Source organism: Paramormyrops kingsleyae, chromosome 17 (genome assembly GCF_048594095.1).
Source record: "Paramormyrops kingsleyae isolate MSU_618 chromosome 17, PKINGS_0.4, whole genome shotgun sequence".
Classification (NCBI taxonomy): Eukaryota; Metazoa; Chordata; class Actinopteri; order Osteoglossiformes; family Mormyridae; genus Paramormyrops; species Paramormyrops kingsleyae.
The window spans coordinates 10342916-10367246 of record NC_132813.1 but is presented as its reverse complement, the minus strand read 5'-3'; the positions used below and the strand labels follow the sequence as shown (position 1 = coordinate 10367246).

Here is a 24331-nt window from a genome sequence, read left to right as displayed (position 1 = left end):
AAGCCATTAGTGAAAGATGAAACGCTGCCTGTACCCGTGTCCCAGTTATAATTCAACAAGTTATAATTCAGAAGATGCTATCACTGCCTTTCCATGAAGAAGTAATCCATCCATCCATTTTCTGTAACTGCATGCCCCGTTCAGGCTCACGGGGGGGTCTGGAGCCTATCCCAGATGCAATATTCTTGTATATATTCTGTGCATTTTATTGGTCATTTCTTCATAATGATCTTATCTGATGCAATGTGCCTAAAATGGAGGTTAATTAGCCTGTTTGAAAAATAAGACAGGGTAATATTTTTATTGGGACCACCTATTTTCCTCTGGAATTCTAGCAAGATCTGATGCCTTGTGTTCAGAGATACCTTTCTGCAAACCACTGTTGTACTAAGCTGTCATTTTCGCACTTGTGGCCATATTGTTAGTTCTAACTTGTCTGACTGTTCACCTCTGACATTTCTCATCACCAGTGTATTTTAACCCATAGCACTGCCCCTCACTGGAAGTTTTACGTATCACAATATTCTGCATAAATTCGAGGCGGTACAGTGCATGAAATTACCATGCTATAACCATCATGGCCTGCACCAGCAGTCATACCACATTTAAAACCACTTAAGTGACATGTTTCGTCTTTTCTAATGCTGTTTGTAGTAACTGAACATCAGTCTACATTTGTTAACAGGTTGCAGCTACAGTTGCTGTTTGAGCAAGCAGTTGTACCTAATAAAGTCACCATTTAGTCTATATGAGAAAGCATTGCAACTAACAGTATTCTAAAAGTATCCATCCATCCATTCATCCATCTCATTGCCACTCATCTTGGGGGGGGGGGGGGGGGGGGGGGGGCTACAGCAGTATAGGGCACAAGGCCAGACTGCACCCAGGATGGGATGCCAGTTCATTGAAGGTGACTTTGAATGTAAATTATGCTCCATAGATCCCTTTATCTTCTGCCAACTATTGATCAAGAAAGGTACTATAAACATGCTTATTAACAAATAATTGTGCTCATCATATTAATCTGCATATTATTGATTGTAATACATAACACTACAATAATCCATTTATTCATCTTCAAACTGTGTATCTAAAGTATTTCTATGGGATATACACCTTCAATGTTTCATTCAACTGATAAAAACAATAAAATCTTGAGTATCTCTTATACTATAGATCAGCAGTATTTAACACTAGGCAACTCCCTATCTTCAGGGCTTTGCAGAAGCATCTGTACTAGCAGAGGACCAGCAATGGTACGATGTGATGATGGTACCACAGATGGTCACACTGACCCACATCTTCTAGGCCAGTGTTTCCCAACCCAGTCCTCGGGGAACCCCGGACAGTCCACGTTTTTGCTCCCTCCCAGCTCCCAGCCAATCAGGAACACCGAATACTTGGTACAGGTGCACTGGGAGCCGAGAGGAAGCAAAAACATGGACTGTCCAGGGTTCCCCGAGGACTGGGTTGGGAAACACTGTTCTAGGCGAGATAATTTTTTTTTGGTTTAGGCCTCATTCCATTATTTAAATATATGAAATTCTCAGCTCGATCAACCATGATCATGTGCCATTGCTACTATTAAGTTACAACATTTTACAAATGATATGGCTAATATTGCCCATGAAAGTCAATGGTTAAACACACGCATATTCTATCTACTTGTGGAAGCAATATTTATTGATTAGATTAGAGGAAATGATGAATACATGGTGCAAATAGGAATAAGCGTAAATATTTATCAGTTTTATTTATTTTATATATTTTTTTACGACTCTCTCTAAAACATAATCTTGCCTCTTATGCCGCATGACTAAAGTCCCATTTAACGTGACAGACATCTTTGCTAATTCTTCAAAGTGGAGCATGTTAATAACAGAAAAGTTCCCCTTGTGTCTGTTTTTCCAATTTTTCTTTTTGCAGTTGAACAGACTGACAGCAAGTCCATCTGCAGCTTCTTCTGCTCGTACTTCAGTGGAATGTCCGAGTGTATGAAACACACACAAAGCAGAAAGTAAAATCAGGAATAGTATTTATATCATAAAATCACATGTGCGAGTTTTACAGAGTCCGGGTGTGGCTAAGTTAATATAGGATGAATGACCTGATTTGCTGGAATTGGAGCAAACAGGCCGGGGAGGGATGAGGTGGTGGGTGGAGTCAGTCCTGATCCTTGACTACTATTGGCCAAATCACCAGGCTTAGTTTGCACGACTAACTGAAGTTCGGGGGTTGGTGCTGGAGCGCCAGTTCTGAAAAAATTCATATACCACAACTAGATGTCAGTGGGGTCGAAGGTCATAGGTCGCTGGTCAAGCAGCAGGGGAGAGGAGGTCGGAGCATTGGCCTCAGTCAGTGGCATAGAGCAGGAAGCCAGTGAAGGTGTTGAAGTGGCTCTTGCTGTCACACAGGAAGCAGCCAGGGAGCAGGTGGACGGACACCTGGTCCCCCGCCTCGAGGCTGACGGCCAGCACCACGGTGGCACTGTCCTCCTGGTCCTGGTCGTTCCTCTCGCTGAGGGAGGCCAGCTCCCTGCCGTTGACGCGGAGGCTGCCGCAAGCAGCCAGCAAGGCGCCCGCGGAGCCAGAGTCGCTGTACATAGTGACCGCCAGGTTGTAGACGCCCGAGCGCGGGGAGGTAAAGATGCCGGTGGCCGGGTTATAGCTCTCGCCGAGATTGATAAAGACGCTTTGGTACATTATAGTCACCTCCTGCCGCAGAGGTCCTAAGCAGTTCCGGACGTCCAGCAGGGCCACAGAGAAGGCGCTTCGGCTGGCTGCGGCGTTAGGAAGAGAGAGGAAGGCGAGGCAGTGAGATGGGATGCTCCCAGCAGGAGTGCAGCTGGGGTGGAGAGGCTGGCCGGCGGCTCACCTCGTATGCCGTCCAGCGCCGCCTGCGCCGTCTCCAGCTCCTTCCGCAGTTCGCTCAGGCTCAGGTTAAAGAACCGCTCCATTTTCCACATGTGCCTATGCATCACGCAGCAGCCGCAGGACGCCGCGTCCGTCAGGCAGACTGCGGGCGGACAGGAGCATGCCGTCTGAAGGAGCTCTGCCAACCCCCCTCCCCCGCCTCACCGCTTCCCCACACCCAGACTGTGCCCCTGACTCACTGTTCTCCGTGTTGGAGTCTGCGGTGTCGCCGTGCCCCGGCCCGTTCCAGGTGTAGTTCCAGTTCTCCGTGAGCGCAGTGGCCAGCAAGGACAGCAACAGGATCCCTGAAATGCCGGCGCATCATACATATCCAGAGCAAATAACAGTGGACGTTACAGTTACAATTTATGTATGCTCTCTGGGATTTGAACCCATGACTTTTCACACTGCAATGTGCTATTTATCAAGCTACAGGTGTATCAGGTAATATCAGTCTGTCTACGTGACAAAAAACATTGGATAAAGGAGGAAATTATCTCCTTTAAATCTCATCACGATGCACTTAACATACATTAAATGCATGCAGTATTACAACCCTCAACCAGAGACAACAAAATCACGTGATAGGAAATTAAAATAAAAATAACAAGTATGCATGTAACCAGACTACCTACAGTGTAGCCATTTTATTTTGAATGTCCATTACATCTGAGCCAAACTTGGATTATACTAAATCGCACTGTGTTGGAAGCTGGAGGGATTTCATACATATTTGTACTGAAATCACAATCAGAATAGGCCAATTTGTCATTTGCTCAATCAAAAAAGGGAATTCTAAATAACTACATATAACGACAAATCTAAAAAGAAAAAAACACATTAGATATATATGTAGAAAGTAAATATGCTGGACATATATCATTAAATGATTTATATGCATGATCACCCAAAACATCGTAGCTCTTCCATTCGACCAATGTAGAAATAAATTAGCTACTCAAATAAACTCATAGAAATACAGGATATTCCAACAGTATGAAAAAACAGAGAATAAAAGATGAATTGTACTAAGTGTGACATCGTTGGTAATTGTAGAAAAAAAACAGACGCATATTAGGATAATGGTGAACCAGGAAAGGCTTCATATTACTGCGAACTCATTAAGTGACTATCATCTATCATGCGAACGTATAGTAACACAATTTTAAAGTGCAGAAGTATAGTGTAAAGTATAGTTTAAAATGTAGCAGTGAGACACCTTGCTAGCAACTAATTGGCAATAGTTTAGTTAATTATTTTTTTTTAGGAAGCTTCAGGTGAGCTTTACAGTATTTATCACGCCGGGGACCCTGCAGTCTCACCTCTCATTTTTCCAGAGTGAAGGTCTTCGTAAGCGGGATGAATGGGCCTGGTAAGGAATCACAAGGCTATAAAGTGTGAAAGGACTCCACCCCGCCTACACCCCCTCCCCCCCACCCCCACCCATGCACGCATGCGGGGAAATGAGAGACCCACCTGGTAGGATCTGTGGAACATGCTCTGTGTGTGTAATTTGGTTTTCTAATCCAAAGCCGTGCTCACCACTCTCCTGAAAAGGTCACCATCTTGCAGATAAGATTAGTTAACACATAATTAATTGATCCCAGGCAGAAATTCTTTGCATACAGCAATAAGGTAGATAAAATGCAATCATACAAACAAAAACAAAGTGCAAAGACAGTACAAAAAAATACAAATAGAGACTGTAAATTGTGCACAACCGCAGACTTGGGGACATGAAGGTGAGATAGATGCAAAGAAGAAAATGAAACTGTCGGAAGTGGCCCAAGCGAATGCCAGGATTGAGAAGGCAGTGACACTGGGGGAAGCCAGAAGGAAGAATCTCAGCTTCTCCACCGAGAGGGATAATCCTGCAGGGAAAATGTCTCAGGATGCAGGATAAGTCATGTTCCTTTATGAGGCTGCAGTATTATTCCCACTAGAGAAAATGATCAGCTATATTTCAGCTATGTAAAGAAGGCTTATAGTTCGATGACCTATAGCATTTTACGTTCTGCAGAATTTAACATATGGAAGGACCTCATCTTATTCAGCGATGGAGTTCAGCAGGAAATCCACCACTTACATCCTTGATCTAAAGGAGCTGGGCTGGATATGGGGTGGGAATAATAAAATATTATAATAGGTATTATGTCCTTCAACGTGTAACAGCTGTTATGCTGGCTATGGTAACTAAATGCTGTTGGAATGACAACACCCCCCTCCCCCATCTAATCCTTAGTCACTACCCCCCTCCTATCCAAAAAAAAACTTAATTAAAAGCCCAATTTTGTGTGATTTGTCTTGATGTAGACAGGTTCAAAATGAAAACTCACATAGATCTCCATCCATATAATGTTTTTGTGAAAATGTCAACAGAGCGATCAAATACATTTTGAGTTATTGTATTCACAAATGTAACCCACAGCTGCTCCTTGCTCTTCCCTTTGCCGTCACTAAGTGGCATTGCATGACTTTTGCTATCTCAAAATTAAATAGTTCCCAGATCACCACATATATAATTATAGTATTACCCGTATCTTATTATCACTTCGCAAAAATATTGCAGTATATGCATTAAGATCTCCACCTGAGGTGCAACTGTAGGTGGCAGGAAAAGGTAGCTGCAGAAGACACTTGATCTTGTGAACACAGTAACTATAAAAGTACCTGATGAATCTCTTCCCAGGTTCCCAGAAATATTGCATGGGTCTTCCGGCTCACGAAAATGACACTGGGTGATTTTTCAAATCCTCATTGGACTGGCCATCAGGAGAACCCTTCAAATGCATGAAGTACCATTTGTATGACTACCTCTGGGGGGGGGGGGGGGACTTAAAGGAATGATAAGAGATGGGGATGGGAGTGGAATAGGGGCCTATTTAGGAACATCCCAGGGGAAAAAAGTGACATCACTTAATTCCAGGACTCCCACTCATTTAACAGGTGGTCCTGCCGGTTGAGTGCTCATGAGTACATAATGATGTCAGTTAACAATGAACACTTACAATTATACAATAGCTAATCTAACGAAATCAGCAATACTTGTTTTGATATTATTATATTATGTACAGTTAAAAATCTAAACAAGTATAATAATTTTCATATGTTCCATTTTATGAGTCACGTAATAGCGTATATATAACGTAATAATTTCTGCGTTATAATTTGCTTGAACACAATACACCATTGCGTTTATAACTATTTATTCTTTAAAAGTGCATTAAAAGTTTACACTACTAATAAGAATGTGATGTTGAAATTTCGGTCCAGTGCCGCGAAACATAGGCAAGAATCAACATCGGAATTATACTTAACACAATCTATATACTTCATTGTCTTTAATATTGCTCAATTGTCCGTGGGCAATTTTGGAATTAAACCCAACAAAGCATAATCAGCCTCATATATATCAAATGTAGTTTGACGATGAGTCATTCTTTTTCCTAATAGGTCGGTTTCACAAACCAATAAACATGTGCCTTTCTAATTAAGTCATATTCGTATATTTTTATTTCTTGTAAGCAATCCAGGAGTTTCCCGTTAAGCTTCAGAAATGCGAGTGATTCCCGTCTCAGTACCACGTGGTCAAACACGGAAGCGCAAACAGACATTTAAGGGAGAGGCGTATAAATTCGCTGTTGCTTATTGCTAACTGCAAGCAGGAGTGAGAACTTTACATTTTGGAAATAGGTAGGTAGGCAGACGGATTTATGTAGCATTCTTTTTCATAGTCATACAATAGTTTCAGTTGGTATTGTATGTTTCGTAAAGTGTTTTTTTACGGTATCTGTACTCCTCCTGTAAAGTATTGTAAATATATATGAATAGTTTTGTTTCAGATTGCTTACTTTAACAGTTCTTAAACAAATGTTCAGTTTATAACCTGTAGTTTCAATGTGTCGATTTTATAAACAAAATCTCATGCATTAGTCTTCAAATGGATGATGCGGAACGTGCGCAAAGTGCTGCACGTATTTAACGAGACGGACGTGAAACGACTGTTTTCAGATGTGCGTAGGTCCTTACATGTGTCACGGTATGGCTGCGATTGCCTGCTGTTAAATTTACTGGTAACACTTTACTTGACGGAGCACAAATACTATAGTATTATCTTATTACTTATGTGTTATTTAACCACAAACTAAGTCTTGAATATATACTCTTGTCATGTTCGTTCATCATTAATGAATCGTGACGCATGTTTTATGCCAAGCGGTTGCTATATTTGTTACTGTATCTGTTAGTTTTGTAAAAAAATTTTTTTTACAATAAGTCGTTAATTTGAAAAGGAAAAATAAGAAGGAAGAAGGAGAAAGAAAGAGAAAAATATATCATCCCAAAATTTGCAGTGACAGAAACGGTAAATCCTTCAAGGCTCTGAGGGTACATACTGTGGCTTTCCCTTAACGAAGGGCGTGTCGTGTGTGTGTGTGGCATACATGTTCTAAAAAAAATAGCCTTTATGTTGGGTGAGAATACACCACAATCAAAAATATACTGCACTGCACTGTATGATTTACAGTAACTTCTCAATATACCAGTCAAGCTGTGAACATAGTTAAGATGTAGTACGGTAGTAAATAAACGGCCATTATGCAGTATAGTGTTTGAAGGCATGAACTATTCTGAAAGTTGCCTGTTTATTTCCCTGGTGCTTCTCAAGTCTCACTGCAGCCCTAGATTGGAGAACAGGTTACTAAATGTGGATTGAAGTACGTTCTGAAGTCATGTTGTCCCTGGGCCAGGCTGACATGGGTGAAGGAAAAGCAGGATACATTTGCAAGTAAATGGTAGCCTTAGTTGGTGTAGTTGCTGTGGTGTCTCTGGTTTGCCGTGTTGTCTTTGTGGCGACAGTTTCCGCATCCTTCCCATCCTCCCGGCTGTACAGTGGATAGATGCTCTAGCAGGTCAAAGCTATATTTCCAACCAGAAATAACATCATATCATCAAAGAATGGCAACATACTTTCGTAAATCCTTGGAACTTTGTGCAGATTGGTTATGGCAACTGCTTTTGTTGAAACAAGGAGGATTTATGGCTCAAATGATAAGATCATATGACTAGTCAATGGGTGTGAATCAGTTTTGTGACAATGCCTGCTCCGCCTTGAAATGGTATTCTGTGGGAGAAAGAATGTGTCAGATGTCTACTGCTAGTTGAGTAACTTTCAGCTAACGTAGAACAATAACTTCAGTGCAAATAGTCAAACAAATGGATTTGTTGAATAGTTAACTTGTGAGCACAGCTTTTCAACTGAAGGATATATCTGTGAATGTAAGATTATCAAGGATTTTGAGATTCTGCATGAAGCAGTGGTACAATTTCCATCCGAGCCTGACACTCTTTACAGGAGGATGCTCAGAATCCACTGTCCTCTCCAGGAGTGGGGGGTCACAAACGATTAAATGTAGGGGTGCCAATAATATTGAAACCATTATTTTACAGAAACAAAACATACTACTCAATAATATGTTTTGTGTTTGCAAAATGTACTAAAAGTCTTTGGGTTCCCCAAATTCCTGAACAGAGCATTTGAAGCATTTTGTGTATTGTTTTATATAATAATTTTTGCCCAGTTTTCAGGACCCGTGCCAGTAATGCTGCAAAATCCTGTGACCCTTACCCCTTTTTGAGTTAAATGAAACGTTCCTTAGATATTGGCCCATGTCAGATGTGTGCAAGCAGATTTACAGACTGGAGATAAATTAGGGTCAAAGGTCACCCGTTTATCCTTCTATCACCACCATTGGAAAACCGCACCCCCATGGGCTGGTCTCCATTGGTTATAGGTCAATTGATTTGGTGACAGTTTATAAACAACTGTTGGACCTTTTTGTTTTTAAAATAGAGAAAACGCCAGATTAACATTTTAGACACGGGTGTCCAAGCGGATCAGCGGGTGACTGTCTTGTGGGTGACTGGTTCTGTAATCGTACTTCTGTAAGTTCTTGTTTTCTACCACGGTCCGATTTATTCCTGCTTGATGTCTAACAAGGGGAAGATGTTTTTTATAGTGTTTTTAAACCAAGTTATAAAAAGGTATGATTCTGTCTAATTCAGGAATCTTGTGTTCCTTTTTAGTGTCACGTCTCTTCATCTGACTAAATGGCGAACGTGTGCGGATTGAGGACCCTAAAAAATGAACCAGGTATAAAAAATGTGTGCCGGCTGAGAGAGACACTCGCACATCAGTGTTCTGAGCAGTTTGCAAACTCAAATATAGACAATCTGAAATGTTTCTTGGGTATTCTGCATAAAGGAGTGATACAGCGTCCCTCCAAGCCTGACAAGCTGTACAGGAGGGGGGTCAGAGACAGTTATCCTCTCCAGGAGTGGGGGTCACAAGCATAGGGGTGCCAGTAATGTTGAAACCAGTATTTTGGCAGCAAATTAGACAATGTTGTTTGCTGCTAGAAGTGTTATGGATTGCTGTGCAGAGAGTACGCTGTGCGTACCCTTCTTATTAACAGTTATAACTTCATGACATCACAATTCTCCATATATATAACTGTTCAGTATTATAATATTCGTAGGTACTGCTTCAATCTGTGCCTGAAAATTTGGATTACATGTAATATAATTAGGTGCTGCAATCAATACGTGTGTGTACTTCTATCAGCTTGGTGGGTGCTAACCCATGGACTGTGAAACTGCATTGAAATCTCCCGAAATTAGGTAAAAATAAGATTATAAAATGTGATACGTAGAATGTTTACAAAGGGGCAGTTCACCCCAAAACTGAAATAAAGAGTTTTTAGATGAGTTTTAGTGTTGTCTGTCCATCTAGGTCAGGGGTTCCCAAACTATGGGTCGCGACCCGAAATGGGTCTCGTTTTCAGTGGGTCACCAATTGACCAAGGAAAGATATGGCAGATGTGTTGCAGTGCATCTTTCTGTGCACCTGTCAAATAACCCTCTGCAGAGGATTCTACAAACTGTGCCGTTGTCATGTTGAAACTTCATGGTATTGGATACTTCCTATCCAATCAGAGCGGTCTGTTTCTAGTCGTCGTTTTTCTTTAGTGCGTATATACAATCAGTCAGCCATTCAGTCAGAAGAGCTAGTGTTTTAGTCGTCAAAATGTTCAAACATAGCTATGAAGAAGAATATATTTCACTTGGTTTCACGAAAGCTTTATGAAATGTGGAGGAACGTCCATAATGCGGTTTGTGCGGATAAGTATTAAGTAAGTGTGTGTAAAAACCAACATCCTATTAGTCAATGTTTTTTTTTTAACACATTGGAAAACTGTAGAAAACAAGCTGTCCCCTAAAAAAATGATGGGTCATGACAATGTGAATTTGTTGGTATTTCATAATATATTTTGGGTTTGGGTCCCAGGCAGACGACAAATCTGCCTTTTCGGTCCCCAGGTGGAAAAAGTCCGGGAACCCCTGATCTGGGTTCTTCTAGGAGTTATCTTGTTCTGGAGAGATCTACCGTAGAAATGCTGGTCTTCTCTCGAATATAATAGGAGTGAACGACATTCTTTCTGTGGCTTTTTAAAGCAGCAAAAACATACACTGGGAAAGTTGAACGGCAGTGTCTCTGACCAGAACTCATGACCCGGTTACTCAAGATAATCCACAGACTTTATAGTGAGCAGTTTAGTGTAGGAACTATTTTCTGTAATATCACTGCACAGAAGATATGAGCATGAGTTCCTTTGTGCAGTGATACTATTGGTGTGTGGAGTTCGGTAGAAAAAAATAGTTCCTACATTAAACTGCTGAACAACTGTCCCTTTCAGCTGGAAGTTACATGTAAAACAATACTAATGTGTGTTTCTGATAAACAGTAGAAGTGTAACAGCCCTGTGTATTTTAATGGCAGCTTCCCGGTTCCCTTCTTGCCCTTTATTACTGTTCTGTCCTTATCGCTTCATCACTCGTCTGTATCTTAGTGCCCCTGAAGTCGGTGGAGGTGCAGGTGGATGTCCAGGGTCACGTGGCTTCTGTCAGCTCCACCCTTCAGTATGAGAACCAGGAGTCCAGTCCAGTGGAGGCCGTCTTCATCTTCCCCATGGAGAGTAACGCCACCATCTACAGTTTTGTTGCCCGCATTGGGGATGTTGAGATTAAGGCCCAAGTCAAAGAGAAAGAGCAGGTGTGTTTTTTTGTTCATAGTGTGTCTTAGGGTGAGCTGTCTGGAATCATCAGTTACTTGTTCTTCACAATGACACCATAAACAGAGACTTTGTTAGACATAGTAAGTATCTCTATGTTTGTCCCTGTCTCCTCATCGTCTGTCAGGCTCAGGAGGAGTATGACGATGCCGTCAGCTCAGGGCAGCAGGCCTTCCTCCTGGAGGAGAGCGATGAAAGTTCTGACGTGTTTCGCCTGAGTGTCGGGAGTCTTCCTCCGGGACAGAGTGCCTCTGTTACGCTGAGCTACGTGACTGAGCTGGCCGTACAGGCTGATGACGCCCTGAGGTTCTGTCTGCCTGCCGTCCTCAACCCACGGTACACGCCAGCAGGTACAGAGGCGCTGAACCACACTGGCTAATTAAGCATCATAACTGTTTAAGTATAAAGAAGTTTCAAAAGCTTTAAAAATGTTCAGGGCACCTTTTCAGATGGACATGAAATGGTCAGGTGTTCATGTTCACTTATACCATTTGTTAATTACTTCTCATCTCTTCACTCTTGCAGGCAGTAAAAGCCTGACAGCAGCGGGATCTGGTCCCCAGGGGGAAAGTGTCCCATACACCCTGTCCCTCGGTGTCCACATATACTCCCCCAGCACCGTCCAGAGTGTCCAGTCCAACTGCCCCCTCACCCCACTGGAGTTCCTCTCCCAGGATAACACTGAGGCCAAAGTAGCTCTTTCTGCATCCTCTTTGTTCTCTTTGCTTCCTGTTTTCAGAACAGACAGAAATTTATACCTGAATTACTTTATTGAACAATATACATCATGCATATTTATTCTGTTATAGTCTTTCAGCTGTCATGCACTTAACCACATTTATGTCTCTGTAGGTCAGTCTGTCCCCTGGTCACAAGTTTGACCGGGATGTAGAGCTCCTGCTGTATTACGGTCAGCCTCACCAACCCACTGCTATACTGGAGGCGGGGCAGCCAAGTGCGCAACCAGGTGAATTTGCACCTTCGGGCGTGAAAATATGAAGTGGATTAAACTTGTTCTTCTATTCATTGTTGGTTCAAACACGTTAAAGCTTCTCCCATCTTTCTGTTTTCTTACCTTTTGATTTATAGGCTCATTGATGGGTGACATTGTAGCCATGTTGAGCTTCTACCCAGAGATTCCATCTATACCATCTTCTCAAATGACTTCCAAAGGGGAGTTTATATTTGTGGTGGATCGTTCAGGCAGCATGGACTGTCCAATGAACCAAAGCAACTACGAACAGACTCGCATCAGCAGCGCTAGGGTGAGGTCACTAAAACCATCATACCAAATACCTTGAGTTTCTCTGATACACCCACTGACGCATAGTGAGAGCTAAAGGTGCACAGTAACATCTACTGATACATGCTAGATCTGATGTTTCCTTACATTGTTCCCTGTTTAGGACACTTTACTGCTGCTGTTGAAGAGTCTTCCTGTTGGCTGTTACTTCAACATCTATGGCTTTGGCTCCTCCTTTGAATCCTATTTCCCGTCAGTAATCACTCATAACGTCATTTAGTGGTTTAGTATTAAAAAAAGCTTTCTGTTTAGCCCAGTATATTTTTGCATCACTGGGTTAAATCTTCCTTTCTGGCTTAGTGAGAGTGTGGAGTACACACAGGCCAACATGGAAACTGCTGTGCAGAAGGTGAAGTCAATGCAGGCTGATATGGGAGGAACAGAAATCCTTCAGGTCCTCCAGGACGTCTACAGCAAGCCCTGTCTGCCTTCACGTCCACGCCAGGTGTCTCATACCGCCACCTGCTGTTCATTGCTGTATTCTGCTTAGTTATTCCAGTATATACTGTACAGCTACTGTTACTTGGGTCTGAGTGTTTGTTGTGCCGCACAGTTGATCCTGCAGTATTAGAGTTAACGATATTGGCAAAGAGGAATACACGATGTATGATGAGTTTAAGTTTATGTCATGAATGACAGTAAATTTCATTTGTTGAAAAACATACTCTTGACTTTAGAACATCATGTCTCAAGCTCATTACTGTAAGTTTCTCTGAAGTTACCCTGTGATGACAGTTTCTGTTTCTTCTTCCATCTCTCTCTGCCAGCTGTTTGTCTTCACAGATGGAGAAGTGGGAAACACCAAAGATGTGATTGATCTGGTGAAGAGACATGCGTTGTCTCACAGGTCAGCATCACCTTTCTGTGTGTCTGCAGATGCTGTGGAGATGTATGGTGTGTGGCTCTGTGGACAAGGATTCTGTACCTATGATCGAAAGGTTGATGGTTCAAATCCTGCATTGGGCAGAATGATGTCACTGTTGGACCTTTGAGCGATGCCCTTCACCCTCACTGCTCCAGGGTGTGACTGACACTGTTTTCTCAGTTCTACGTTACTTTAGATAAAAATAAACAAATTAAATGTCCCCACGAAGATGAGAGACTGATAAATGGGAGTTGTTGTGACATGCATTCAGCATTTGAAAAGAATCCTTTTATGAATTTGTAGGTTTTCCAGGCTTTTAGTATTTGTGTTTGAAGGTTGGAGTCTTTGTAGTAAAGTTTTGGCCACTCAGAAGTCACCTGAAATGTGTGTGTGTGTGTGTGTGTGTGTGTGTGTGTGTGTGTGTTTCCTCACTGTACCCAGGTGCTTCACCTTTGGCATTGGGGAGGGGGCCAGCAGTGCCCTGGTGAATGGCATGGCTGAGGGCGGCTCTGGACACCCACAGTTCATCACTGGAGCAGAGAGACTGCAGCCAAAGGTGAGGAGGAGTCACACCTGCATCTGAACTAGAGAAACACAAGTTAATCCATGCAGCTTCCTCTCCTCAGCTCATATAAAACTCACTCCTACTTCTCTAAGCTTGTTTGTCGTCCAGCCCTTTCAGCCAATGAAGACTGTAGATCCAAAGATCAAAGCCAGCATGTAAACATTCCTCTAATCCCTGTAAAGGTTTTAGTGTTTGACGTCTCAATATTCATATAATGCTAAATACATACATCTGAAATGTTGATATAGTCATGTAGGTATCTGACCAGCCTCTCACATGTGTCTAATATGCATATGAGTATTTCTCTAGTTAATATTTTATTTTTCTGTTGTAAATGATCATCATACTATTGCAGATAATTCAGAGAACAGGTCCCCATTGGACCATGAGTGAGGATTGTTGGTCTTTAATTGTCTCTATACTGTGCTAATCTCTAGTATGCTTATGCCCTATCAGTAACTAACACGAGTCTTTTTCTACTCCTCAGGTTATGCAGTCTCTTCAGTTTGCCCTGCAGCCTGTTGTAGAGGACATTTCAGTTAAATGGAACATTCCAGCAGATATATCTGTCACCCCCCTGTCTCCTCTTCCCAATGTGATCTTCCAGAATCAGAGGGCAATACTGTACTTCCAGCTCACAGGACAGGTTTGGAACCTTAACTTACTTTCAGGCATGCAGCCTGATTCCGGAATCTCCTATTCACCTCCTGGCTTATTGAAGTTTTGAAGATTTCCTATCCATCTAATGACCCTAAGTCTAATATTTGTGTATTTACAGAGGGTTTCATATAAATACTCAGTCTTTGGTACTTTGGAAATATTATTTATTTAAATTAAAATTCAAGTTGTGATATATTTTTCTTATTCTTGAAAATGTCATGCATTTTGCATCATTTTTTAAATATAAATTAGAATTTCTTGTCACCTGATATCACTTTCCTCCCTCCTTTCACCACTTTGTCTACCCAGAGTTCCGGTAATATTTCAGGTTCCGTGAGTCTCCATTACACTCTGGATAAGAAGGCTGTGGAAAACACACTTACCCTTAACATGAAGCCGAAGGAGGACAGCAGGTAAGATGCACACAGACACACTCAGATCATTAGGAGATGCTGGTCATTTTCAGCTGGTTTAATTATGTCTGTCCATTTGTCTGTTGGTCCCTTAGCATGCTGATACACAGACTGGGGGCCCGCAAAGCCATTTTGACCTTGGAGGGGGAACGTGGAGAGGCGGGCGATAAGACTGGGAAAGAGAGAGCAGTGGAGCTGAGCATCCAATCAGGAGTCAGCTCCTCCTACACGGCTTTCATTGCCGTCAACACAGAGAATAAGCAGCCAATCAAAGGACCCCTACTGCGCAGAAACATCCGTAAGTTACATGATTCTGGTGGATGAATCTCTGAAGAGGTGCCCTTTATTTCCATCTCTCAGCAATAGGTTTGGAACAGACATGTTTTATTATGAAAAAGGACAATGGTAAAAAATTTGTTTGTATTGGTATAGCAGAGAGGTGGTATGGTGGTGCAGTGGTTAATTAAGAACGTTTCGGGAAAGACGTCGGAGTGTTAAGGGACAACTTAAGGTAGAACTTATGAAAGACAGTGTTAGGAAGGTTTTGAGAAACGCACCCTTGGTCACTATAATGATGACATAAAATATTCATACCTTTTCCTGCAGTTGCATCATTAAAAAGGACTATGTTTAACTTCCCCGTAGTTTGATACTCTGTGATGGGCTGGCATCCCATCCAGGGATGTACCCCAGCCTTGTGCCCTGTGCTGCCTGGGCTGGGCTCTAGGTCCTTCTGTTACCTTATACTGGCTGCCAGTTCAAATCTCAGATGATGGTGATGTCACCGTAGGGCCGCTGAGCAAGGCCCTGAACCCCCACAGAGTGATGTCACCGTTGGACCCCTGAGCAAGGCCCTTAACCTCCACAGAGTGATGTCACCATTGGGCCGCTGAGCAAGGCCCTTAACCTCCACAGAGTGATGTCACCATCGGGCCCCTGAGCAAGGCCCTTAACCTCCACAGAGTGATGTCACCGTTGGGCCCCTGAGCAAGGCCCTTAACCCCCACATAGTGATGTCACCGTTGGGCCCCTGAGCAAGGCCCTTAACCCCCACATAGTGATGTCACCGTTGGGCCCCTGAGCAAGGCCCTTAACCCCCACATAGTGATGTCACCGTTGGGCCCCTGAGCAAGGCCCTTAACCCCCACATAGTGATGCCACCGTTGGGCCCCTGAGCAAGGCCCTTAACCCCCACAGAGTGATGTCACCATTGGGCCCCTGAGCAAGGCCCTTAACCCCCACAGAGTGATGTCACCGTTGGGCCGCTGAGCAAGGCCCTTAACCCCCACAGAGTGATGTCACCGTTGGGCCGCTGAGCAAGGCCCTTAACCCCCACAGAGTGATGTCACCGTTGGGCCCCTGAGCAAGGCCCTTAACCCCCACAGAGTGATGTCACCGTAGGGCCCCTGAGCAAGGCCCTTAACCCCACAGAGTGATGTCACCGTAGGGCACCTGAGCAAGGCCCTTAACCCCACAGAGTGATGTCACCGTCGGGCCCCTGAGCAAGGCCCTTAACCCCCACAGAGTGATGTCACCGTTGGGCCCCTGAGCAAGGCCCTTAACCCCCACAGAGTGATGTCACCGTCGGGCCCCTGAGCAAGGCCCTTACCCCCCACTTGCTTCAGGAACTGTCTGACCCTGCCTTCAATTGTATGGCACTTTGGATAAAAGTATCTGCTAAATAAATAAACTGTAAATGAAATGCAATTTACAATTAGACATGTAATTGTAATTAAGTGGGTGGATGAATGTCCAAGGGTAAGACTAAATGCCTTATTTTATGAATGATTTTTACATGCTGTTTTATTTTTACCTGCAGAACCCATGATGTTTTCAGCACCCCCAGGTTAGTGTGTAACAATAATATTCTTATCAATATTCTTTATTAATTTTTACAGTGTTTCATTTTGATTTGCAGGACGCATGATGAGATTTGCTGCCCCAGGTTCGTTTGTATATCTCTCACACATTCTCTCTCACACACACACACACACACACACACACACACACACACACACACACACACACACACACACACACACAGGTTTGTAATTATATCTTTGTGGGGACACAATGGGCAAAACTCTAATTCCAACATGACAACCTTAACCCTTACCTAACCTTAGCCATGAGTAGCCAAACAAAATACAAGACGTTTGGCATTTTTACTTTTTTGACTGCATTCACAGATCTTTGTGACAGACCTTCTTTCCTCTAAAAAGTGAATTAAAAAAACTACCAATACAAACCCTTTGACTTGCCTTGAAAAATCAAACTATCCACTCAAAACATTTCAATCTTTACTCACAACCAAATGCTGCTTTCAGATCCCACACGAAGCAAGTCAATAGATCTGCAAATTGTGTCTAATAGGTGAACACTGGTTACAGTTTTGCCAGATGAGCGATTGTTTCAATAAATGAGTTTTGATAAATGACAGTTTTATTCTTAGAATTGGGTTTAGTGTTTTAGCAATTCAGAAAAACTGTAAATCATCATTATCTCTGGCCTGCCGATCAGTTGTTCCCTCCCCCCTTCGATCAGCTAGTTTCAACACCGGCTGTTTGGCAGATTATCTGTATATAATTTTTTTCTTTCAGCTAAACAAATTTAAGTGGCATGCCAGTGGTAGTGGAGGAATTCGATATTATCGTTTATCTAAATATTTAAAAATTAAAATATTGCATATTGTCTATTTAGATATCACCCAGCATTACAATATAGTTTGTATGTTAAAGTACCTTGCAATGGATTGGCGTCTCTTCCTGGGTGCACCGCTGCCTTTTACAGCGTGCTGCCTCCTGTTTGCTTGTATGGGTTTCTCATAACATTTTCTTTTGCTTTATTTGTTTTTTGTATGCAGCACCCCAAGCCTGTTTCATGAAATGTAAGTTTAACGTTTACCAAATATCTCCCGTAGATCTATAATGTATGAATAAATGCATCGTCTATAGGAGACAAAACAGCCCACGCTGAATATTGTAATTAATGGCATCTTATTCACCAAATCTTGTTTGTAATTTTATGCATTACGTTTATTTTAGGTTCAGGATCCTTGCCTGCTGCTATGTTTGGTGAGTTCATATAAACATCGAATAGCAAACTTTGTTTTAGAGAGAATCATCCATCCTTTGACTTGTCGTTTTTGCTGAACATTTGCTGAATTATGTAGGTAGATTAGGTTAATGGCATCTTATTCACCAAATCTTGTTTGTAATTTTATGCATTACGTTTATTTTAGATTCAGCACCCGTGCCCACTGCTATGATGGCATGTGAGTTCATATGAACATGAAGAACATAAGAACTATACAAACGAGAGGAGGCCATTCGGCCCATCGAGCTCGCTTGGGGAGAACTTAACTAATAGCTCAGAGTTGTTAAAATCTTATCTAGCTCTGATTTAAAGGAACCCAAGGATTCAGCTTGCACTATGTTATCAGGAAGACTATTCCATACTCTGACTACACGCTGTGTAAAGAAGTGCTTCCTTAAATCCAGTTTGAAATGTTCTCCCGCTAATTTCCACCTATGGCCACGAGTTCTTGTATTTGAACTAATGCTGAAGTAACTATTCGGTTGAACAGCATCCAAACCTGTTAGAATCTTATAGACCTGGATCATGTCCTCCCTCAGTCTCCTTTGCTTGAGGCTGAACAGATTTAGCTCAACTAACCTTTCCTCGTATGACATTCCTCTAAGACCAGGAATCATTCTTGTAGCCCTATGCTGCACCTTTTCTAAGGCCGCTATGTCCTTTTTAAGATATGGTGACCAAACCTGTACACAATATTCTAGGTGAGGTCTCACCAAGGAATTGTATAATCTTAGCATTACCTCCCTTGACTTAAACTCCACACACCTGGAGATATACCCCAACATCCTATTAGCCTTTTTTATTGCTTCCCCGTACTGGCGAGAATGAGACATGGAAGCATCAACATACACACCAAGGTCTTTCTCATAATCAGCTACCTTTATTTCAGTAGGTCCCATAAAATACCTGTACTTTTATATTTCTACTCCCTACATGGAGTACCTTACATTTGTCTATGTTAAATTTCATCTGCCAGGAAAGAAGCAAACTTTGTTTTAGAGAGAATCATCCATCCATTGATGTCGTTTTTGCTGAACATTTGCTGAATTATGTAGGTACTTAGATTAGGTTAATGGCATCTTATTCACCAAATCTTGTTTGTAATTTTATGCATTACGTTTATTTTAGGTTCAGGACCCATGCCTGCTCCTATGTTTAGAGGTGAGTTCATATAAACATCGAATAGCAAACTTTGTTTTAGAGAGAATCATCCATCCATTGACTTGTCGTTTTTGCTGAACATTTGCTGAATTATGTAGGTAGATAGATTAGGTTAATGGCATCTTATTCACCAAATCTTGTTTGTAATTTTATGCATTACGTTTATTTTAGGTTCAGGACCCGTGCCTGCTCCTATAATGGCATGTGAGTTCATATGAACATCGAATAGCAAACTTTGTTTTAGAGAGAATCATCCATCCCATTGACTTGTTTTTGTTGAATTATGATAGTTAGATTAGGAGATGGCTTATTTGCCTTGAGAAAGGGTTTTTTATGACCGTTTTAATTATCATGTCCTTGACATTTATCATTCTATTATTAATTATATAATACGCCTAATTCTGTACCAATTTATACCGTTAAAATGTAGATGTTCAGTTTACAAACCTAATTGTTTTAGTTTTTCTTGATTGCTTTGGCACATTTTATGGAACATATCGAACATTCTCAAGACTATAACAGCATTTCTCAAAACAGTTAATGCATATAGCACAACACTATGGATTATCTTACTCAAAACAATTAACCCATCTATAAAAATCAAATAATTCCACCAATGAATTAGTCAGGCCACCAAAATGAAAAGTACAATCAGCATAGTTTTAACCTTGAGAGTCAAAATGCTTAAATATATTGTCAGCATGTCAATTTAAGTATATTCCTGAGCTCTATAATTCTGAATGATAGTCTGTTCCCACTTCCTCATTGTCAGTGACTGATCATTCTTCTTAAGCAAACTGGCTTTACATTACAGTAGGTGAAGTTCACTGGAAAGAGAAGGTCCTCGCATGCACATGTAACTTCTTCAGATGTCAAGACACAGTACAATAGCAAACAAAAATCACACAGCACCGTATAACAAAATGGCAACAAAACCAAGTACTGTGTGAAGCAAAACCACATCAATGCCGTATCGGTATATTAATGGGATAGATTTTAAAATCATTTTGAAAGCTTGGTTAACTGTTTTGCACGTGGCTAACACAGTGCTCACATACATATATTGTTTTGGGGGTAAAAATATTACAGTGGAAAACTACAGTACATAATCTACTTTGACCAACAAGATTAAAGCAACTGAAAATTGTACTAAATGATGACAATTGTACAAAACCATTTGCAAGTATGTTGTAAATCATTGGAAATGTTTCTGTGAAGCAATGAGAAATGATGTTCTGTTGTGCAGAAGTAACATTATGGTGTGGGGATTACATTTATTATTTTGCAAATGCTGCTTGTCATTTGAGAAATGCTCCCAGGCAATTGAGAAAAACTGTAAAGGAAAAGGCTTGTTCTTACAAGTTTGCCCTAACACTTTGTTTTGATTTTATTCCCTTTAAAGCAAAAAAACGATGTCGAGGTAAGTTTAAGGTAAAAAGGTTGAAATAGTGAAATTCCATTTTGTTTCCTTAAGAACATAGTCCTCAGCCCTTCCACATTGGGGGGGGGAGGGCGGTTAGGGCCACAGGGCCCCGCTGATCTGGGGGGGAAAAAAAAGGAGTAAAATTTTTGGGTGCCCCTGGCGAGAAGACCAAAGCAAACATATTTGGCATCCTCCAAACCAGCACTGTACACATTTTATTCATTTTTAAATTAACTTTTGTGTGTGATCTGCTGGCCTTTGCGTGTCGTCTGCAGTTTTCAGAAGACTCCCAAAATTCCCAATAAAATTCAATTTTTTATCCCGACTCTGTGATATATCAAAACCACAATGGATGCAGAAGGGCCGATTTGTATTTCACTCATGTAGAGCCCTTTGTCAGTGTCTTCCGAAAAACAAGAAGTTCAGCTCACAAACCACATTGTTTTAAAATAAGGTTTTGTTTATAGCAGTTTATTACATCAGTTTTTTCCCCCCCCATCTGTAGGACGCATGTCCCCCGCTATGGGTAAGTTTAACATTTTACCCAACATGTCCTCAAGAGCTATGATATAAACATAAATGAATTACGGTTTTATATTAAAGACAAAAATGTCAGTGCTATTGTAATTTATGACAACTTGTTTGTCAACTCCTGTTCATAATCTTTGCATTAAATTGTGTTTAGATGCAGCCCCTATGGCCCCTGCTCCTGAACAAGGTTAGTTTATTTACTTACATTAAGTAAATAAATAAGCATTGTTTTTTGAGGTCTTATAATTTGTAATAAAGGAAAAGGTTTCTTCATGCTACTTCGTTACACCACCAATGAAGTTTCCAAAACAATCTATTTATTATTTTATAAGTAATTTCCTTCTAGACAAAATACTTCTTGGATAAACTAACACATTGACACAGCCTTTCTACATCATACCACAGAAATATTATAGTCCCTTAGTGTTTTTTTTTTTTATAATATCACTATGATATTTGCAAGACTTTTATCAACTGTCAACTCAAAACAGACACACCAGAGACAAAAGATCCTTTGCTGGAATTGATCAGCCTACAGAAAGTAGATGGATCCTGGGACCTTCAACCATCGCTGGCCTCCATCTTTGGAAAAAAGGAAGAAGAAGTGGCCACAGCCTTACCTGGAAAGGTGATGGACTCTCTGAGATGTTCCACACTTTAAGGGTCCTAAAGACAGTGAAGCTTGTTTCAGTTTGGTTGTATTTTCAGGCCTTTAGCTCAGGTCAGTGAGGGACCTTGATCCTGTTTTTTACTCCACAGCCTGAGTTTTTATCAGTCTGGGCCACAGTGTTGGCAGTTCTGTGGCTACATGGTCATAAGATGGACTTCAAGGATGAGTGGCAGTTTGTGGCTGCAAAAGCTGTTGCTTGGATCAAGGCTCAGTCAGGTAGGAGAGAGCTCTCCCTTTGTTTGATACACATTCATTCATGGTATATCATGGGTAATATAACTGAAATAGAATAACATTTTTCAAATTTTGTCTTTGTATTGGATTTTTGTAAAATAATGTTGGCAACAAAAATGTTTGTGTCTGTACTGTAGGAGCTGATTTGACCGGGTTTGTGGCAGCTGGGAATTCCTTCCTTGGCCTCCAGGTGGAGCTGCAGAACTTTGGCCTGCAAGAGTGAATCAGACCCTGAATTGCCATCATATTAGCCTATCGCTGCTGCACGCAAATCATATCCCAGCCAAGATAATTACTGTTCTGTTCTTATTTGTGAAACTGACCATACTGACATAAAAGGAACATTCTGATGTTCCAAGCAAAGTAATGATTCTGCCTACATCACAATTAGGTAGACTGATCGATTCCAGTTAATTTAACGTGTTTTCTAAGTGTTCCTGCTATGCTCCTTTGTAAAACATTTTACAAAACATTTTGAAAAGAATAAGAACGTTTAACACAATAATGACTTTATGATTTCATTGATTCCAACATATTATTGTGCTTATAACTACTTAATAAGCTATTTATTAAAAGTTTAAACCGCTAATCAGAATGTGAGGTTGGGATTTCGGTGCTGCAAAACACAGGCAAAAATCTAAATCAGCACAGAATTAATTAAGATGGGTAAATGCTTCATTGTCTTTACAAATTGCTCAGTTGTACACGTGAAATTCTGGAAACAGACACAACAAAACCATACATTAACTTTTTGCGAAATCATCATGGTAGCATGAAAATATCAAATATAGGTTGAAGATTCATGTATTAAATTCCTTTGATCAATCTTTCTTTTTCTGATAGATCTATTTCATAAACTAGTAAACATGTGCCTTTCTTATTAAATTATCATATATATCTATCATATATTTCTGTGCTGTGTAAATCAAACCCTCCTGTACAAGCGCCGGTAATTCTGACCCCAACATTATTCCTGTTTTGGTACCATGTGTTTAAATGCAGAAGCGCCACAATTCCAGAGGGGCTACATTTAATGTTCTGTGATCAATGGCAAATAGGAGTTAAAGCCTCCATCCATCAATCTTCTCAGACCACATCTTATTGAGGGTCATGGGGGGTCTGGAGCCTATGGGCACAAGGCAGGGAACAACCTAGGATGGGGTGCCAACCCCTCACAGGACACACACAGACCGACAGGCAATGTGGTAATTCCAGTTATCCCCCCGCTGGGTTTGGACTGTGGGGGGGAAATCCCACAACAACATGCAAACTCCACACACATGGAACCCAGGCTTGAACCGACAGCGCTAAGCATGGAGCAGGAATATGTGCAAACATTTAAATCAGTGGATTTAATCTTGGACCACTGCTTCTCAAATGAAAGATATTTTAGTGAGTGTGTGGGGCATTTTAGTAACGGAGACTACTGCTCATTTAAAATGGAGAATCAGTCTTTTGGCAGATTGCGGTAAAACCTGTTTAGTGGAATGGCAGCTGGGATGTTGGAGCCAAGACCCACTTTTTCCACCTTTTCCACCGCACTGTAAGCTTAGTCTCTGCCAGGAGGCCAGGAACTTACAGCAAGAAATTTGGAGAACAAAGACTCAATTCCCAGCATAAATCTCCCAGGCTTGGGCAGGCCGGATACAGGCCCGTTGTTTGGCTTTCTGGACCCACTTGATGTATCCTGTGGTAATTAGCACGATCTACTCAATCCTCTCCCTCATCTCACAGACAGTAAGGCTTGTTTCTCCCAGGCCCACTTTGACACACAGAGCTGGTTCCAGCACTATCACCCAAAGAGGAGTTTAAATGCGGTGAATCCTATGGATGCCTGGGGGATTTCCCAGGAGGCGATGAGGCAGCATCACGTCCCAGTTTTACCCATCCTTGTCAATGATGAATCAGAGCATCTGAACTGGCCAATGAGCCGGTCAATCTCATAGGTGACATAGGTGGCCGCCCAGGACGCCAACTTCTGGGGGTAGCGGGGATGGTGTCACTGGCAGCCGATTTCACTTCCAAGACAAAGTGAAATTGTCTTGCTCACACCTCTACAAGTACTCAGGCGCGCTGTGGTGCTGGCACAGAACAGCTACGTGATGTGGGGTGTCACCTTTGCAGCAAAAGTGCAATACTACAGTAAGTGTTCCCTAGGGTGACCAGATAATCCATGTCAGGGAGGACACATTGAGCTACTACGGGTTTTACAAACTACTTTCAAATTGAAAGGCTCCTATGCTCGGCTAAATAGTTCAGCTCTGCTTGTGCTTTGACTGGTTTGTTTCCTTGACTGAAAGACTCATCCAGCTGTTTCACATTAGCATTAGTGACACATGCATGATTATAGGAGACTGACCAATCAGCAC

At 41.6% G+C, this 24331-nt stretch overlaps 2 protein-coding genes across 9 annotated transcripts; one reads left to right on the top strand and one right to left on the bottom strand.

The window, feature by feature from the left end:
* Positions 1-1783: 1783 nt before the first annotated feature.
* cbln20 (cerebellin 20) lies at positions 1784-4324 on the bottom strand. Its single transcript, XM_023812086.2, has 4 exons — positions 4235-4324; positions 3113-3217; positions 2875-3015; positions 1784-2779 (listed from the first exon to the last, which is right to left on the bottom strand). The coding sequence occupies exons 1-4, from the start codon at positions 4239-4241 to the stop codon at positions 2352-2354; spliced, it is 681 nt and encodes a 226-aa protein (XP_023667854.1). The 5' UTR covers positions 4242-4324; the 3' UTR covers positions 1784-2351.
* A 2129-nt stretch (positions 4325-6453) lies between these two features.
* Positions 6454-22789, top strand: LOC111844082 (von Willebrand factor A domain-containing protein 5A-like). Of its 8 annotated transcripts, XM_072701712.1 has the most exons (28): positions 6492-6605; positions 7205-7275; positions 8997-9063; positions 10820-11022; positions 11169-11391; positions 11567-11733; positions 11894-12008; positions 12131-12306; positions 12448-12536; positions 12645-12789; positions 13112-13191; positions 13651-13765; positions 14262-14420; positions 14744-14847; positions 14943-15145; positions 16667-16693; positions 16766-16792; positions 17711-17734; positions 17892-17921; positions 18089-18121; positions 19072-19104; positions 19276-19308; positions 20507-20524; positions 21033-21053; positions 21213-21245; positions 21550-21686; positions 21818-21944; positions 22100-22789. In XM_072701712.1, exons 3-28 carry the CDS (start codon positions 9021-9023, stop codon positions 22183-22185), a joined length of 2451 nt encoding a protein of 816 aa, XP_072557813.1. In that variant the 5' UTR covers positions 6492-6605; positions 7205-7275; positions 8997-9020; the 3' UTR covers positions 22186-22789. The 8 variants fall into 8 exon arrangements, with proteins under 8 accessions (XP_072557812.1, XP_072557816.1, XP_072557815.1 ...); XM_072701711.1 differs by lacking the exon at positions 7205-7275 and having other exon boundaries at positions 6454-6605; XM_072701713.1 differs by lacking the exons at positions 6492-6605; positions 7205-7275 and adding an exon at positions 6879-6925.
* The last annotated feature ends 1542 nt before the right edge of the window (positions 22790-24331 follow it).

What these genes read in the sequence shown, in the direction of transcription:
- cbln20 (XM_023812086.2), bottom strand. An exon ending in AGACTCCAACACGGAGAACA is followed by an intron (nt 3,016 to 3,112) that starts GTGAGTCAGGGG and finishes GTCCGCCCGCAG; the next exon opens with TCTGCCTGACGGACGCGGCG. An exon ending in GGCGCTGGACGGCATACGAG is followed by an intron (nt 2,780 to 2,874) that starts GTGAGCCGCCGG and finishes CTAACGCCGCAG; the next exon opens with CCAGCCGAAGCGCCTTCTCT.
- LOC111844082 (XM_072701711.1), top strand. Translation starts at nt 9,021, where the DNA reads ATGGCGAACGTGTGCGGATTGAGGACCCTAAAAAATGAACCAG. An exon ending in CAGAGAGACTGCAGCCAAAG is followed by an intron (nt 13,766 to 14,261) that starts GTGAGGAGGAGT and finishes TCTACTCCTCAG; the next exon opens with GTTATGCAGTCTCTTCAGTT. An exon ending in GGCCCCTGCTCCTGAACAAG is followed by an intron (nt 21,246 to 21,549) that starts GTTAGTTTATTT and finishes AACTCAAAACAG; the next exon opens with ACACACCAGAGACAAAAGAT.